A 19,032-nucleotide genomic window follows, 5' to 3' on the forward strand; every position below is an offset into this window, starting at 1 on the left:
AATGGTGAATATGCCCAGATGAGAATGAGTAATGGTTGTGTCAAAGACATTTACAGAACAGCGCACCTGAACTGAATAGACTTAACAGCAGTGAAAAAGTTCTGTGCACTGCTATAAGAACAGACCAATCCTGACATTCTTCTATATAAAGTAATGGCAATATTACTTAATTTCAATAATTGTTTTAGTTCAAACCCTACTTAGTCCATGCATGGCCCAGTGTGCTACGAGTGACAGTGTCTTGAGTCTTGTTTCTTTAAAGCATATATTTTTCAATGTTATTAATTCCCATCTGTAAAACACCATTCTCATCTAAGCCTAATTATAATATAGCTACATTGGTATGAGTAGACACAATAAACTGGTAGAGTGCTTATTTATATGCAGTTATATAAAAATAAATGCATCTTAGAGTACTGTAGGCCTAGTGATGAAAGTTACTATCATGAATATAAGTAACAGCTGAATAACTAAGTATGTTATATTATGTTATAGGATTTGTCACAAATTATAGTACTGGAAAAAAAGGTACATTTAATTTAATGAAATTACAATTTTACATTTGGTAGTAACAGTGATACAGTTTCTCTGATTCAAGAAAAAAAAGAATAACAAAAATACTTGGAAGGTACCAACAGCTGTGAATGTAATTGACCAAGTGTGCGCACAACAGAAGGTAAATTGAACGGTTTTCGTAGACTAGGAAACTGGATACAATGTACACCAGCATACAAAAATATTACAGCGGCACAATGTCTCTTCATTAAATATTGTATATTGAATTTCTCATCATAGAAGAAAATGTTTGTAAGATAAAGACACATTAATTATAAGATAAAAATATGCACTTTTGGGTGAACGGCCTAATGGGTGTTAATTGTGTTAATTGTTTTATTGTTTAGTTAATCCCCTGCACCTGATGGTAATTGCAAATTACAGCCAGGTGGAGGGTATTTAAGAGAGACAGCCAGTTTGCTCAGGGCTGCTGAAGAGGAGCCTGACTATGTGAGTGAGAGCAGTCATCCAAGGAAAGGTAGTGTGTCAGGTTTTCAGGTTAGTTTGGTTGCCGGTGGTGTTTAGTCAGAGCTCTAAAGGAGAGCTAGGTGTTTATTTCTGTTTGTTTAACTTTTGTTTGTGTTCATTTGGTGTTTATTAAAAAGTGCATAATAGCAAACTCAATTTTTGTGTCCTGGGTCTGTTTTTAAAGGGGCAACGAACAATGTGAGTGCAAAGGATCGTTCACTATATATATATATATATATATATATATATATATATATATATATATATATACACACTGTATATGTGCACTTAATGTATAAAATTAAATGTGTATGTATCCATAGGCATGTGTTGACATAAATCAGTTCAGAATCCTCACAATGGTTCTTGTGGTATCCATATGTTTGTTTTAAAATGCCAGGTCTTAAAGTCTCCTTGATCTCTCATACTCTGAGAGCCGAAATAAAATCAGATTTGTTCCAGTTGTTTACTAGGGAGTTAAGAGCAGCAGCCAGGCCAGAAAAGGAGCTGCAAAGCTGACAGCTGCTTGGCAATATCAAAGGCAGCTTAGCAGAATGTTATCGTCATGCAATATTCACTTCATATCCTAACGTTTATAAAAACTTGGGGAGAGTTTAAGGGACCTGCAGGTTGAGGTCCATACCAGCACTAGCCAATATTCACAACAACACTAAAGTTGTATGTTTTCCAAAAAATAGTATCAGACAAAGTATCTGCCTGTAACTATAATTGTATATGCATTTAATAAATAGGGATTTAAACCTTTTCAAATAACATTTGGAACAGCCAAGGTGCCACACGTATGAAAGGCTGGATTGCCAGTTCAGTGGATCCAAATAAAACATCTCAACTTTGTTAAGCTATGTCTATTATATATTGTTTCATTTTTTCCTGTCCCACACTGGTTACAAACTGCTTTAGGGTACACAGTCAATATTCTAAACACAGCATAAATCATTAGGCCCCCTGAGCTCTGAATTATTTACTGCTGAATCTCTAAGTCAGTGTCACCTCTTTGCCTTGCTTCACTCCTAGAATGGGCGGCTGCTGTCAGATATACCAATAAACTTCGGGAATTTGTTTTCCCACCTCATGATGCGTGGTATTTAGGAATGTGTCAATTGTTAACAGTGCATCACTAAAAAGAATCCACCTTGTGATGGAACAGCTACATAAATTACTTGCTATCAGCTCCTGTGATATGTACCCTGTGTCAGCCAACAGATTATTTCTCATAATCCCTCTTTCCCTGTTGTGTATCCAGTTCCTGAACAATGTGTAATTAAACACCCTCCTTTGTTCAAGGTCTTTCTTTTCTACATCACTTACAACTAATTAATACAGCTGGTGTACATGTCCTATATAACTATCAAATACACAAATCCACGGCAATTATTCTAGAAGTACAATTACCACTCTTTCATCTGCTGGAATAAAAATGGCAATAAAGCCTGCCATATCCCTGGTATGAAAGACAGCTAAATTCACCCTTTTCGGCAAGCATAGATCGTCATTCAAGTGTGTGTAAATCTAGCAGTAAAACCTCCGCTGTGGCTTTGGCTATTCATTATTAGGCGCATATGACGAACTTCTCTTACTGAACAGTACATAGATCTTTGTGTTTTTAGCCTCTTTGCATTTTCTACCTTATCTGCATAGCTGGGTTCGCTGGAACAGTCACTGTTAGTACTGATAAACAATCCACTGTCATAGATGCTGTAAGTCATTATAATAGATGCCACAAAAACAAACACTGAGTTACTACTTTTATTTTATTTCTTTCCATATTGGAATTTAAAGATGTAAAGAGCCACCTTTAAATGCTATTAAGTAATACAAATGTCTAGGGCCGTACAGGGTTTTTTGGAAGATCTCATATGGCGTACCTAGGTTGCCATAATAAACTGGTAACTTACAAGCCATCTAAATCTTCAACTTTACATTGCCTCCAGTCAATCTGTAGTTTTGAAATAACTTACATTTAACAGTGAAATAGTATTGTTATATCCTTTATATCATTGAATATATTCAGTGTTGTTGAATATAATTTTCTTAATACCTAGTTTCATGTGTACGTATGGTAAAAGACTTATTTCTTGCAAGCAACATCTACTGTATTTGCTGTATCCCATTTTTTTTTCAGACAGGAAAAATTCACCCATAATGTTAAAAATCCAGAAATAATTTATTTAATTTAGGCGCTTCTAAATAGCTATTTCTTATTTAATTTTAAAAGTATGTTTTGGAGTAACTAGCTTTGAGAATCATGGTGCTTATAATATGTGAAATCAAAAGATATCATTGTGTAGCAGATTCATCTGAAGGAAAACAAACAACTAGTACTGAGCTTGCAAAACAGATTAGTTAAAGCAAGCTCTAATCATAAATTGTACATTTGATAAAACAACACCTAGCCCCCCGAGCTGTCAGTTGTTTTAATATATAGATAACCTTTGTGTGCCTTTTCCATTTGTTGATACAGTGGCACATGGACAAATTACAAGTCACAGTTTATTGACACCTGCCACAGATCCAGCATGCCTTTCCTAATGGATAAGAGACAACTGCAAAGACCTGGGAATTTCAGCACTATATCATTACAACTGTGTTTTAACACTAGACTAAGAACAGCTTTCAAATGTATTCTGATAATACCAAGTTAAAATACAAATGAAAAGCAATAAACACATTTGGTATGATGCAGATCATATATCAGACATTTCTAATGCCCTTTCTTTTACTTTGCAAGACTTCATGGACTCTTACTCAAACACATGTAACAACAAAACATGTATTATTATTACAATATGCAACCGCACAGAAAAAACTCATACTTCCTTGGATCTCTTAACTGTGTAGATACTTAGTTAATCACATAAATTACATATTTTGAAAATGTCTTGCTTACAGCACACAAGTTGAAGTGTTTTTCTATTGATAAGCATATTCAATCGAGTTCTGCTTGTTACCAATATGGGAGGTGGTTTGGTTAAGACCAGGAATATTTGACTCAAATCATGTAATCACATTCAAATGCAAAATGTTTTCAAAAGAATGTTACAAATAAGAAAATAAATCAGAATTTTACATAAAGCTTGTGTAGGTTCTTCTCATCCGTCACTCTCAAAGGCTGCTGTGATGATAAATGGTTGGCATCTGAGCCAGACATTATACAGAACTAAAAGTAATACACTGTAAATCAACTAAAATGAACTGGTTCGGTTTGTCATTTCATTACATTAGATGTATATATATAACAATAATTAACAGGCCTGAATGGACGCAACGTTTGCTAAGCCTGCTTATGTAACATGGTAGTAAAGCTTTACTGACCGACAACTTTCTAAAGCAGCTGATAGAAGCCGCTTTACATGAGAGAACTATTTCCCAGAACAAATTTACACTTACAGTTTAAAGTTTTACCTTTAAATAAAATGTTTTTTATACTGATTTGTCTTTCTTTTTTTTTATCCAAAGATGTCTGTTTATATTGACATCATTTCGTTCATATGATGGCCTGGTGCTTATAACTTTTTAATGGTAAAGTTCTGCTTGCACATAACAGGCAGACTTGAATCCATAACGTTTGACATATAAAAAATAATTTTATACATTTGCTAACCGTGTTCAAGGCTATGTTTACTTTGTTTGAAAATGATTAACACACTGAACAGTTGATTTGTGACATGAAGCTCTCACATAAAGCTGGTGGGTGGGATAGCAGCTGTCAACTGATGAAAATATTTAACTGTTTTTGTCCTGAATCCTCCAGTGGTTATACAGTATGTGTTACGTAACTGTCAGCTTAGATTTGCACCGTATGTACTTTATGTTATACTTGAATATGAATATTATTTATACAGTTGCTATGACAGAAATGTTCTTACAGCCTCAAGTTGTGCATGGATATTTCCTTTCCTTTTGATTTGAGGAACTGAATCAAATATAAATGTAGCAGTCTCCTTGTGTGCCAAGCCTCCACGTTGTCTTTTAACTGGCTTTGTTAAATAAACAAATTACTAGTCAAGAAAATGATCTTGGGTTAGCATAGGGTCAGACTAAAACAAAAAATAATGTTTCTTTCTATTTAAACCACACTTTAAATGGTTTTAATAAATAAACACTAAGCTCCAGGGAATGCATAAAAGAAACATAATTGGTAAATTATTTAGTTGTTAAAACTTTGAAAGATGATATCATAACGGCCCCAAGATGCAGCCCTTAGGAAAGCAAGATTTCTAGCTGTGAGTATTGGGCCGCTAATGGAAATCATCATATAACATGCAAGTAAATTTAAGTTATATGAATTTACGTGCATGCTAGTTCTTTACAAATAAATGCACTTGTATGCTAGTTCTTTGTGAATACATTTACATGCGTGCTAGTTATCTATGGGTACATTTACTTGTGTGCCAATTCTTTATTCAGGCTTGTAGCGTTTAGAGCTTTATATTGGACGCTGATTGGTTTGATCTGTAGACACTAATGCTATGACTGACTCCTCATTGTTAAGAACTTGGGGCCCCACTTGGACTTGACTAAACAGAACTAGATTCAAATCCCGCAAAGCACAATTTCTGACCATTCCACTACCTCCTTATAACAACTTTTTATCACTACGAGGAAATTTAAATTTAAAAAGTAATAATGAAATGAGGCCAGATTCTCTGTTCCTACACACACCACATGTAGGTTTTACAGCCTGGAGCACTATATGTTTTAAAAGCTATTGATAGACTTTCCAAAAATGTTTTGAACACCATTGAAACATAGGCTGACCGACAAGTTAGAAGTTCGCATGTGATCACAATATTTAAAAATAGCAGAAACTTTAGCACATTTGCAGTCATTAGGAAGCTGTCCAGCCATCAATGAATAGTTATAAATAGCAGAGGGTGTGCAGTCTCCACAGATACAAGTCAAACAACTTTGCTGGCAACTTATCAATTCCTCCCGCCTCCCTGCTCTCTAACTAAGATTAGCACTTCTGTATTAGATCCTTATTATTGTTAATTAAGCAAAACTATCTGTCACATTTTGTATTCCCAGAAGTGTTTACTGTTCTTTCGGATTGAAAACCTGATGTCAATTTGTAACCACATCATACAGAAACACATGAACCTTAACCAATTAAGAAAATAATTATTGGAACTGAGCAAGATGTTGTCATGAATTTGTATAAAAAGTCAAGCTTCTTATTCTCCTTACCATGGTGTTTAACACTTTAGCTGTAGTTGCTGAGTTTAAACATGATCTCTCACTTTTTGATTATAGCCTGCTTTTTGTTACTTTTTCTGAATTACAATTTTCGTATGGAAACTTGTAGAATATTTACAAAAATGTACCTTGTTTAATAATACTTTATGTGTGCTTTTGTAAATGTCCGAAAACAGACAGGACAGCAGATACAGATACAATGTTTGTTTTTTTTATAACAGACTCAGAAGATTAGATGTGGTGTACAATCTAGGGTTTTAACATTTAACAAAAAACTAAAAAAAAAAAAAAAAAAAAAAAACACTAAAGCACATCAAGCAAAACATCAATGCAATTTTGACTTTGACTTTATCCTGGCAAAACGCATACATTTTTATGGTCGTAACAGTTTTCTATCCCGTTACATGTGGCCGCACATTTTTTTCCCTAAGGGCAGCATGAGAATGCTTTTAATTAATTTGTTCATATGACAGGGGAACCACATTTTATTTTGAAACCTATAAAAACAGCACTAATTGAAAGGGTAGTCATATATGACAGATGCAACATCTGTCGAGACAAAGGGTCCTCAACCGCCAAAGGTCCTTGAAAACATTTACGTCAGGAGAAAAAAAAAAAAAAAAGCCACCTCAAGGACCTTTGTCTGTTTGTTCAGTAAGCTGGCACGGTTCATTTGAATGTATATGAAGCTGACCATCACACACGTTTATGTAAAATCTATACAACCTGACTGTTTTCATAAGAGTCAAACGTGAGTGGTGTGTAAACTCCTCAAGATCATATTTCTGGCATGGTATATTGAGACTTTGTTTGGCTAATGTGATTCATTATCTATATAACCTACCAAGTCCACCATCTGTGCTGTCAGTCACAGAAGAAAGTGCACTCAGGAATGGATCAATTATTAAATGTCATTAAATTAGAATCCCCAGATCGTTCTCTAGTCTCAAGTATGCTCCTTATCTCCCTCAGCTGCCAGATTAATAACATACCCTGATTGTTGGTGCAAGTGTCAGGAATATCTCAGTTAAGACGGTGAACACACTGAGCAAATGTTCACAAAGTTTACTCACCCTTTGACCTTCCTTGCCTGGTGAACCTGGATGACCGTCTGGCCCTCGTGGACCCTGCAAATATAAATATTAGCAAACATAACATATCAGATTCATTGGTCGGTATGGCATTCTTTAAGATAAAGCCTATAGCTAGGATCTTTGTTTGTGAGTCACAGAGGCAGATGTTTAGGCCAGATGTTCATTCCGAACGTGGATCTTGTGACTCTGACAACAACTCATGAGTCACAGGCTTTCCTCTAACTTAATACATCTAGAAGCCAATATAATACATCTAGAAGCCAATATAATACATCTAGAAGCCAATATAATTACCTTTTCTCCCATTGGGCCAGGTAAACCCTATTAAAGAAAAAACAAAGATTTAAATTAAATTTGAAAAATAAAAAAATGAATACATTAAGATTAGAGCTGTCAATTAATCACAGTTAAAATCTGCGTAACTGTTTAATTTCTTTGGAGATTATTATTTTTAACACGCGTTAATCACACTTCTCTGTCTTTACCCTCTTAGTACACTGTAATTCATTCCCTGTACTCATTGTAACGCAATGAGTGCAGTCCGTGTTTGCATAGAAAACTGCATTATGGAGTAAAGACTAAAAGTGAAGAACATGTGAATGGGGCGTTTATTTAAAACTGCTGACTTTTATCTGTCAAACTGAGTTTCAGTAGCACATTTATATTTACCATAAAGGAGACTATAACCATTACTCAATTAATGCTTTGTTTCATTTAGACACATTTAAGTTATTAATAAAAGAGAATACTTAAAAAAAAAAAACAGCACTGAAAAACATTAGTAAAGGATACCATTTTAAAGGAAACTGATAAGAAAATATACAGTACAATTTGAAATGCATTAAGGTGAGTAATAAACTGACTCCATTGTGATTTAGCAATTGGTTCAAACAATTTAACAGCAAATGCTGGAGTTTTTCTGCATAACTCTGTAAATAAATATAACACTATAAGAAGGGGCAACAAAATTAATCCAGAAATAGGACAACAGTTTTTTTTTTTATGTTGGGTTGTTTGGATAATAATAATAATAATAATAATAATAATAATAATAATAATAATATATAATAATAATAATAATAATAATAATAACAATAATAATAATAATAATATACACATTTTACTTAAATTGCACTCTTCATGCAAGCATTCCAGGGCGCTTTATAAAAGAAATATAAAAAATCCAGTGTCTAATATATAATCCAGCTACAAATAAACAGACCCAAACAAATATGTGTTCAAACAGGATTTAAAAGATTCAAATGTGCTAGCATTCCTGATATGAATCAGGAGCAAGTTCCAAAGAGTGGCATTATAACTAAATGCCTTGGCTTCGACAGGGAATGACCAGGGGCATATAGGGTCAGCAGATTGTGAAGAAGGTCCAAGACCATGAAAGGTCTTATAGGTAATAATAATAATAATAATAATAATAATAATAATAATAATAATAATAATAATAATAATAATAGCATCAGTAATAAAACAAACTTGAATGAGATGGATGCAGTATTTATATCAATCAAATATACGATTAAAACCAAGATTAAACATTGTAATTGCGAGATTAATCGTGATTAATCTTTTTAATCACTTGACAGTCCTACTTTAAATATAACTATAACAAAATAGCACTTTTAGCTTAGGATGTTCTATATCATACAATAGCTGCTTATAAAGAAATTCCAGGATCAGGAATGTACATAGGCTATAACCATACAGCATTAACTTACAGGTACAATGAGTGCATTGCAGTTGGTGAGAAAATTAAGTTCAATCTTTGGAAGTCATTTTTCAGATGACTGAATTTTGATTTGATTGCTTAGATGTAATATGAATACTTACTGGTTCTCCCTTCAGTCCTTCAGTTTGACCCTACAAGACAATCAAGGTTGCATGTTAGTGTTCGATGTTTGGTGAATTTTCCTTAGGTCCATTTTTATTTCATAACAAATGATAGCTATTTAGATATATTTTGACTGAATTCAAATTGAAAGTGACGTTAGTTAATATACCTAAGGAAGAGATATGCACCTAAAATAGTTTTAGAAATCTCCATAAAATCTATACATTTTTGTCCTGTCTTTTGTACTTCAATTGTTCTAGAATAATAATTGTTAAAGATTAAACATTCAAATATAAATATGAATACATTACAATGATTATTGATGTTATCCTTTCAAAGGCAAACAAAAAAAGTTCCTTTTTTGTATTTCTGTTGCTTGGTAATGGATTCAGCAATCATAAATACATTTTAAAAAAAATTAATTATGAAGACATCTAACTTGAAAACAATTTCAAAGAACTCACTTTCTGGTGACATGTCTAAGGTTAAGTATCTGACTCAATAGAGGGCAAAGATCACATTAGTTAATAAACCCATGACCGGACAGTGTTAAATACTGTACTTGTCCATCAAACTTAAACAATATCATGTTTCAGACAGCACCCAATTACACAGTGTACTGTTTCAAAACCTGCTGACTTTTCTGGGAAATGGATATAAATACCCAGTAACTATCTGCAGTGCTTCCGTTAAGATGTTAAAAAATGATTTATAATATATACTAGTCCTTGTAGTGTCTGATGAAATGGATATATCCCTGTTCAGACATTCCTCTTAGAATATAATCATATGTAGAGAAAATAAATAGACACAAAAATGACCTCTGTTGTCTGCAATGTAATACTTACATCAAATAACTGTTGTAAAAGTAAACACTACTTCTAAACATTCTGTCTTAATGATAAAAAAGACTTGCTCTTTTGCAAAAACTAATAGCAAATGTACACTGTTGCAAAAAACATGAACAAAAGTGAATGTAATGTAATATAAAAGCAAACAAGTAAATCCGAGCAAAAAAGTGTTGAAATGTGCATTTTGTTTTCTCGGGCCGCAGGTCACCAATACCAGGGGAGGCGGGTGGTCCTGTTACCGGCTCCATCATACATGATCCTTATATGGACCGAGCACACACCGACCTCGCTCTTCTGTGTGTGATAACTGAATGACAACCAAAATGACAATCCTGCTTGAAGTCTGTGTGAGGTTTTATCTTATCCTGTCCAGTTCTGAGTTGCAAAATAAAACTGCAACAAGCATCTACCTCTGCCTGTCGGTATCTGCATCAGTCCACAATACATGCTTCTGCTACCAGAGGCTAAACAACAGCATGGTATAGTCATTTGTGATAAGACAAGACCATATCAAAGCCTTATAGGTTTCAATTTCCAAGTGCCAAAAAAACTGCATGTTCCTCCCATACATATGATGCTATTGGCATGACATGACAAAATAATGTGATACGTCATCGTTTTTATATTCCTCTATATCATATGTAATTTGTAAAAACACAATTCATTTATATTTTCATTTAGCCGCCACAGACTTAACGCGTTAAGATCTTTACCATGTTGCACAAATAATTAACCTCTTAAAGAAGGGCAATTTAGGCTTGTGAATTGACATGTGCTTGTATCTCTCTTAGGACTGTGTCCTGTATTGCCTTTTCCTTCAAGCTTCTTTTAACAAGAAAAAAAAGGCATTCCAGTTATCTGTTTAGTAAGCAGCTACTGGGTACTTTTGCCTGCTGCAACCAATTTAACCCCTGGCTTCTGTATAAACACTTGGTGCCATCTGGGCGAGTATTTTGTAACTGCCGAAAGGGATTGGTCCGAAGGAACGTAGAGACGGGTGGACATTTTCCTGGGAACCAGAAGCAGGGGATCAAATGTCTGAAAACTACAGTCATATATTGTAGAAGCAGCCTGGGCTCTCTACCTTTTACCTGTTCTTCCTTTGACAGGAAGAACAGCTGTAGTCTAGTGTGTCAGTTCATCAAGGTTTACAGCTATGGCGAAAGTTTTGCATCACCTTGAATTAAAAAAAAAAACCCTGATATGAGCATAATTTAGATCATGTAATCAAGGAAACTAATTCTACTAGAAGCCATAATGCTTGTACAGTATTTCATGTTAGATTGTGAAATGTCACATTTTTTTAATTGTCAGTTTTTCGTTAAGTATATGGAAAACTACAAAGCTTTATGTAATTCAATATGTAAGCAATAAGGCAAGACAGGGTGTGTGATCTATTCTAATATCACCACGCCCCAGGTGCGTTGCAAGACACGAGGCGAAGCCGAGTGGCTTAAACTGCCTATTGGGTGGTGATGATAGAGTAGATCACACACCAAGAAATGCCTTATTGCACTTATAAAATGGATTAACTAACTAAATTGGAAAAATAAACAAATAATTAAATGTTTTTTAATAAACAAAAAAGTCATTTTTATTAAATATCCTTTTGCTTAAAACTGAGCTATGAAAAAACTGTTCATATAACAATAAAAAAAGCGATTTAGAGATGTTGAATTGAACATGGCCATTGAAAGTGCAGTTTTTCTATATTTGATTCGTTATAGTCCTTGTAATTCTTGGTTTATTCATTCCATTTTAAAGTAAAATATTACTGCCTATTTTCATCATGATACAGCACAAATGAGTCTGCCTTTAAATCACACAGCACAAATAAGACTGCCTTTAAATCACGATCCTTACTCACAAGACCTGATTTTTTTAATTATCCTTTGTTATCCAGGGTATTAGCAGCAGGTATCTATACCAGATTTGTGTTGCAGCTTCACAATAGTGAGAACAACGTTATTTGCATGGAATACCCAGTTACTTATCAAACTGACTTAGTTTACGGCTGGACAACGTGGAGAACTACTGGGCCAGTGTTAAGAAACAATTTAAAACAATGCTGGGCACAGCAGAAGAGATGATATCATTGTACCTGGACACATTAAAAAGGTATGGCAGGAATTGTCGAGACGAATTTATAAATGTTCAGCATCAGATCATACAGCTGCGCGGGGGGTGGGTCCAGTGGCAGCAGGCAGACCAAAGAACGGACAGCGGGAGCAACGGCAACAAAACATCTTTTAACCACAAGTCTCTTTTAAGAGGGACCCAAATCTTTTCTAAAAAGCTGAAAGTTTAAGAGATATTTTTTAAACTATTTATTTTCAAAATGGGATAGAGAAACGCTGTAGTTCAGGGAGAAGGAACAGAGCGATCAGAATGGCGATTTTTTAATTTATTTGAATACTTTGCTTTTTTTCACTACTTTAATGAATCATTGGTGTCCGATTCAGACTCATTCAATATCCCATACACACTTCGGTTTCCCAGAAGTTCAACATTTACATAAATCTCGTTGATCATGTTTACTGCGATAAATTCCAATGTCTGCCATTTTTTGTTTTTAAATTCTAGTAGCATGGGTATCTGCCAGTGATTTGCCCGTTTTTCAAAAGATGTGCCGACCCATGGTGATATGTTGTAATATCAACACCCCCACGTGACCTGTTTTGACCAATCAGGATAGAGCATTTAAAATACCCATTTTATAAGTTAACGTAACATTATTCAGCACTAATATGTATTATTATAGCTTATGTATATGCTTTACCATATAAAATGCCCACAATTCCTATTTCAATTGTGCTATTAACATAAAAATGCATGTACAAAAAAATAATTGTTGAATGCACTTACAGATAGACCTGGTGGACCTGGAAGACCTGTATCCCCCTATAAAAACAACAACAAACCAGCTGAGACTTTGTTGTATATCATTGATCAATAAAGCAGTAAAAGCACAATGTGTGAAATAAATTGAAATAGACAGTCTATATGTCCTGCCGTTTAGTTGCAAAAAGGTAATTTAAAACTGTGCATAGAGATTTTACTGAAGCGAGAGCAGAAATAAAGTAGCCTCGCCAGGATTTTTAATCTGCAGAAAATCAATTAACTCACACAAAATGTAACTCTCCTACTTTGCCATAATAAAAGTTTACCCTGGTATATGCCCACAATAATTTTGCAGCTAAATCATCCTTTTCCCATTCTTCTACCAAACTCATATTTGAGTACCAAAAGCAATTACTGTATAACCATAAACTATTTGGAAGAAACACCTTCGCACTTCCTGTTCCATACTAAAAATGGAATTTGAACAAACAACGTGTTAAATACTGCTGATTATTTCCAGTGTAACACAATCATAACTTCAATAAGCTTCTACCAAAAAATCAGAAGGATTGGCAGCTGCTGCCTACATACAGACAATTCTGATGAACTCTGCAATGTACACATGCCAGAAACACAATGTGCAGCGAAACTTGATGGTATTGACATCTACATTCTTTTTGTGTTCATATTTGGAAAACACAAACTTTGACCAGAATGACTTGGAGAAACTAATTCAGCAACGGGTCCCTTTACCATCCCTTGAAATGTTTTCAGAACCTTTGACCCTGACATTAAATGCCAGCTTTTGTGGTGTATCCCCTTCGGCACAATCTTTCACAGAAACATTTCTGCTGTGAAAAGGAGAACCTATGACTATCCTCACAGCAATAATTGCGAGGGAGATTATCGCTCTGGGGTACGTTTACTTACCCTCTGAGGCCCTGACAGAAACATGCTGCAATGTATAACAAATGTTTATTAAAATTTAAGATCCTGTGGTTATTCCAACATGCATAATCTGGGCCTCCTCCACTGACAATTACCATTTCAAAAATGAAATGAACTAGGAGGGAGGTTTTAAATGATTCAGATATTCAAATCACTAGTAGAAGTTCAGACATGTCCTTCAGTCACGCAGAGCAAAACACATTGGTTTGTAAGATCCATTTAACATACTAAGCAAGGGTGTCAATATGGTCCCAATATGACGTGTTAAATCATACCAAGACTTACCCGGTTGCAACAGCATTTAAAACATGATATGAAAAAATATGCATTGAAAATGAATTGGATTTGAAGCAAAGACGATGAAGCATTTCTTTTTTTTTTCTTGGAGAAAAATCACTAAATTACACATATATGTAAATTACACATTAGATTTGGCACAGTTGAAGAATTTCACGTTTACAGACTAATGAATTCACCAAATCATAATACCCTATTGAAATACTGTGCATGCCATTTTTATGTATAGTCAAGCTACTGCAGCAAGATCTTAGTATCATATGGTAAATTGTCTCTACTTTTTTCACCTAAATATGTTTTTAGATATAGTTTTTTAGATTTTTTTTTTTTGTATAATGCAATTTCTTTCAATAAACCAGGTAAGTTACTATGCTACAAACTTTGCTACCGGAGATTTAAACACAAGCCACATGTGAATTGACCTCTGTTGCAAAATGATGCTATTTTAGTGTATCCTGACAAATATAAGCAGTATGCAAGCTCTTACGTTACAAAATTATGCATTGCATGATAAACATATAAATCACATGGAAACAGCTGAACTGAGATGTGGATTTTTAAAATGGTTTTAAGTTAAAAATAACAGCTATGAAGGTTCAGGGAGGCAGCTAAAAAAACTGACACTCATGCTGTAGTATTTATTTATTTATTTATTTTAAACAACTTTGGAATTGCAGTTCCACAATTAAGAAGACCTCATGTACAGTTTATTTTCTTTCAGCCTGATTTTATGATTTATGACCTTCTCAGCAGTGATGGCTTTTGATTACTTATTCTATATATATATATATATATATATATATATATATATATATATATATATATATATATATATATTCTGTTAAATATGTCATTAACTATAGCACTGTAAAAGTACTTCCAGAGAGATCTAACTCGTACTTACTTTATCACCCTTGGGGCCGGCAAGACCAGAGGGGCCAGGATCACCTTTTAAACCCTGTTTAAAACATTCAAACAGAACATTTTTAAGTTGCTATATTGTGCATTCAGCCATGCTGTTGTTGTCATTATCAATCATGTGGTACACTTTTATTTCTCAAGTCTTAATGACTTAGACTTGGAACATAAACCCGTTGAGAGGAAGCATATTTATATCCTCTTCCAAAACAGTAAACACGTTTTATGCCAAACAGTTGTGGTATTCATTTCATGGAGATGTCCGATTCAATCTTTGCAGTTCCAGTACTACCAAGTACAGAATTTCAGTACACACTCTGTAAGGGGGCGTGGAGTTTGGTTCCCTGCCACTTTGTGGCCAATATCGGAAAGGCTGGTCTTAGCACTATGGTGTGGGAAAGTAACTGCTGAAATAAATACTGTGAATAAAACGCTTGAAGTAATTACTCATGGACAAGTGCTTAACCACAAGCTGTGTCTGATTTTACTGCCACCAATGTCAGCGTCCTACGACAGGGAACAGTCACACATTAAATAAATCTTGTCAAGAGAAATTCATACAGGGATTTAATTTGAGTAAGTGTAGGATTATATCAAGAGTAGATGTATAATACACACACACACAGACACACACATACATTGTGTGTGTCTGTGTGCCTGTGTGTCTGTGTGTGTGTGTGTGTGTGTGTGTGTGTGTGTATATATATATTTAACTAGTTCATACATAAATCATTTTTAAATACAGCCTTTTACAAAGAGCTGCTTTGTAACAAGGTTGTCTTAAAGTTTGAAACAAAAGGACAACTGAACAGGTGCACATATACATATATATATATATATATATATATATATATATATATATATATATATATATATATATATATATATATATATATATATAGCATACAGCAGGGAGGGGGTTAATATCCTCCCTGCAGAAAACACATTTTGTTAATTGTTTTATTATTAATTACCCCCTGCACTTGGTAGCTATTGTTAAATTAAACCCAGGTGCAGGGTATTTAAGAGAGGCTGCTAAACTGCTCTGGACTGCAGAGTAGAGGAAGACAGAAGGTGTGCTCTGTTTCCAAGCAGTCAAAAGTAAAGTACGGTGATTTTTGTTTGTGTGACAGGTAAACGGCTTAGCCGTCCTGAGAGTTAATTAGGTTCCTGCGTGTAGTAGTTAGTGCTCAAGAAAGAGCTAGGTGTTTGTTTTGTTTTGTTATTTTTGTTTGTGTTTTATTTTGTGTATTAAAAATAGCGCATAAGCGCTTAAACTCCATTTCTTGTGTCCTGGGTCCTGAATTAAAGGGGCAACGAACCGTGTGAGTTGCAAGGATCTATTATATATATATATATATATATATATATATATATATATATGTATATATATATCTATATATACAGCAATATATATATATATATAGTGTCGTTCACCATTTAAAATTTTAAACTAACTTAACAAGGTACTTCAGTTGTAGCCTTAGTGAGCTTTAGGAGGAGAAGCAATGGCTATATCCTTGTTACTAATCAGCTCCCCTATCTAAACCCTGGGGTATGCCCCATCCCCTTTGACTGCATTTATCTGATTCAGGCCACAATAGCATTTCAGTTGCTTGTCACAATAGGCTATATATATCTGCAGTCTCGATCGACCCATGTGCAACCTAAGTTCCAATGGTGGTTTTCTACAAACAATGCCATTCCAGGAACAGTATACTGCGATAGGTATTTTTGCCTAAATATTTGATACAGCTGCATGCTCTACTAAGCCAGTGTATCTGTTGTGTCTCCCAGAAAGGTTCAGAATTTATCAGCTGTATTGTGGAACTACTTTATTAATTTACTCTTCCACTTGGAACTACTCATCCAGGGACGTGCTTTCCTCGGTGAACCGATTTAAATTACAAACGCAGAATCATAACTGATATTGATCTGACATCCTTCCCTGATTCACTTTAGATGCAATTTAATAAATATAAAATGGATCGCTGTTAAGCATATTTATGCTCATCTGAGACAGTCTAATTGCATTTTTATGTACCAATCATTGAAAACTCCTGCAAATACATACTGCAAGCTACAGCACTGCTTAAGCTGCAGCATTTAATATAAAATACAATGACATTTCTTACAGAAGTTGTTTGTTTTCAGTGTCCCCGATATATTTACTTAATTTACTGTCCTCTATTATATTTGCTTCCTCTGCAGCAAGTCAATATTTATGTCATAATTAATAACCCATGTAGAGACCTCTATCTGACAGTTTATCTCCAGGACCACCCAGATGGACCTTTGCTACCCTAACTCACCAATCTGGGACATCAATTTTTGAGGCTCCCTTGAGAAAGATATGTACAACATATCGAAACATTTGGATGCTGGCTCTTTGAGCTAATGTATATAAAATTGATTCATAACCCTATACTAAACTTCCTGCAGGCATGGCGGTATTGTTTTCCTGAACACTCTAAGGAGTTTTAGTATATCTTTGATGAATACCAGGAAGAAGGTGAGAAACTGTCAGTTAGTTAGGCATAAACATTGACCCTGCAAATACTGTAGATATGTAGATACAGGATTTTCATTTTTTATAGTTATAATTTATACTATTATAATTAAATACAGGTTTTACCTTAAAAAAGGACAGTTTTGCGTTGATTCAACAAGTGTGGAAATATATTAACAGCATAGTTTAAGAAATTATATATAATATATATATATATATATCTAATATATATATATATATATATATATATATATATATATATATATATATATATATATATATATATATATATATATACACACACACAGGGGTGAAATTCTCAACAAAAAAGTGCAGGTACTCATATGCACAGTTGGGTGTAAACATTTAAAAAATTGAGACAATCTGAGTGCCAATGAATAAATATTGAAAAAATGTATACAAATTGGTACACGATAAATACAAAATAAGCCTTAAAAAATACTTGATTAATTATAACCAATTCACCATAAACAAAGAAGCTGAAAATACAGAAAGCTTTCTACCCTCTGCTTGTATCACTCAGTCATGTACTGTAATATAACAGTTAAGTTATACCTTAAATGACAAGCATTAATAACTATTACACTATCCAGTAACTGCTGTAGAGAGGGATTTTTGTTTCAAGATATCCTAAAAAAAAGGGATAATGTTATTAAAAAACCAAAAACAAACAACTGTACTATGAAAAAATGCTACAAAAAGGACTGAGTCAAACAATGCACAATAGGGGCTAAAATACCCCTGAAATGTATTATGTAACAGACACTACTACTACTAATGATGTACTTGGCCATTTTAATCTCCATAGTATTCTCTGAAATCATCCCCATACTTTCCAGACCCTACAATAATAGCCTTGGATTAGAACATATATCCCTGTTTCTTTGATGTACATTATTTTGTATTTATTACTTATCTTACAATAATATGTTCTGTGTGCTTCTCTATTGTGTTTCTGTGTACATTAATTACCAATCTATTCCAGAAAAAAAAGATTTTTCAGGCAGAAACAGTATAAAAGTGGACTGTTTTAATTTTATCCCTGGTATTGTGGTTTCTGCATGAACAAAGTGGCAAAAGGCACATTTTCATAAAGTAATATCATTACCATGGTTTATATCTGCCTCTTTTTTGATGTGCATGCAAGTGAAAACTCACATTTAACTTTAATAAACTCTTCAAAATGTTTCAGAAAAGGGGGCATTGTACAATGAAAAAATACCTCACCTTTCTGATTTTTGTTTATTCATAACAGAAAATATTAGGATCAAAAGAAAACAAAACGTTGATCACTATGCTTGACAAGTACCTTGCAAGTTGGGCCAGTGAAAAGTGTGAAGCACGCCTGCATCTGTATCCCGATCCTGACTCGCTTCTCAAATCTGAAGCTGCACTTTGTTGATCCTGGTTTTTTATGTTATTGTTAATCCCTACTGTCCCACACATCACTTGTCATTTTATATTTCT

At 34.1% G+C, this 19,032-nt stretch overlaps 1 protein-coding gene across 1 annotated transcript in view; it reads right to left on the reverse strand.

Moving 5' to 3' along the window:
• The window catches only part of LOC121316638 (collagen alpha-1(XIX) chain-like), a 91,784-nt gene that overhangs the window by 42,356 nt on the left and 30,396 nt on the right, over positions 1 to 19,032 (reverse strand). Inside the window, exons 13-17 of the mRNA XM_041251678.1 lie at positions 15,022 to 15,075; positions 12,897 to 12,932; positions 9,180 to 9,209; positions 7,629 to 7,655; positions 7,314 to 7,367 (exon numbers count right to left, since the gene is read on the reverse strand). Coding sequence (XP_041107612.1) covers positions 7,314 to 7,367; positions 7,629 to 7,655; positions 9,180 to 9,209; positions 12,897 to 12,932; positions 15,022 to 15,075 — 201 coding nt within the window. The remainder of the gene's footprint in view (positions 1 to 7,313; positions 7,368 to 7,628; positions 7,656 to 9,179; positions 9,210 to 12,896; positions 12,933 to 15,021; positions 15,076 to 19,032) is intronic.

The sequence above is a fragment of the Polyodon spathula genome, chromosome 6 (genome assembly GCF_017654505.1).
Source record: "Polyodon spathula isolate WHYD16114869_AA chromosome 6, ASM1765450v1, whole genome shotgun sequence".
Taxonomy (NCBI): Eukaryota; Metazoa; Chordata; class Actinopteri; order Acipenseriformes; family Polyodontidae; genus Polyodon; species Polyodon spathula.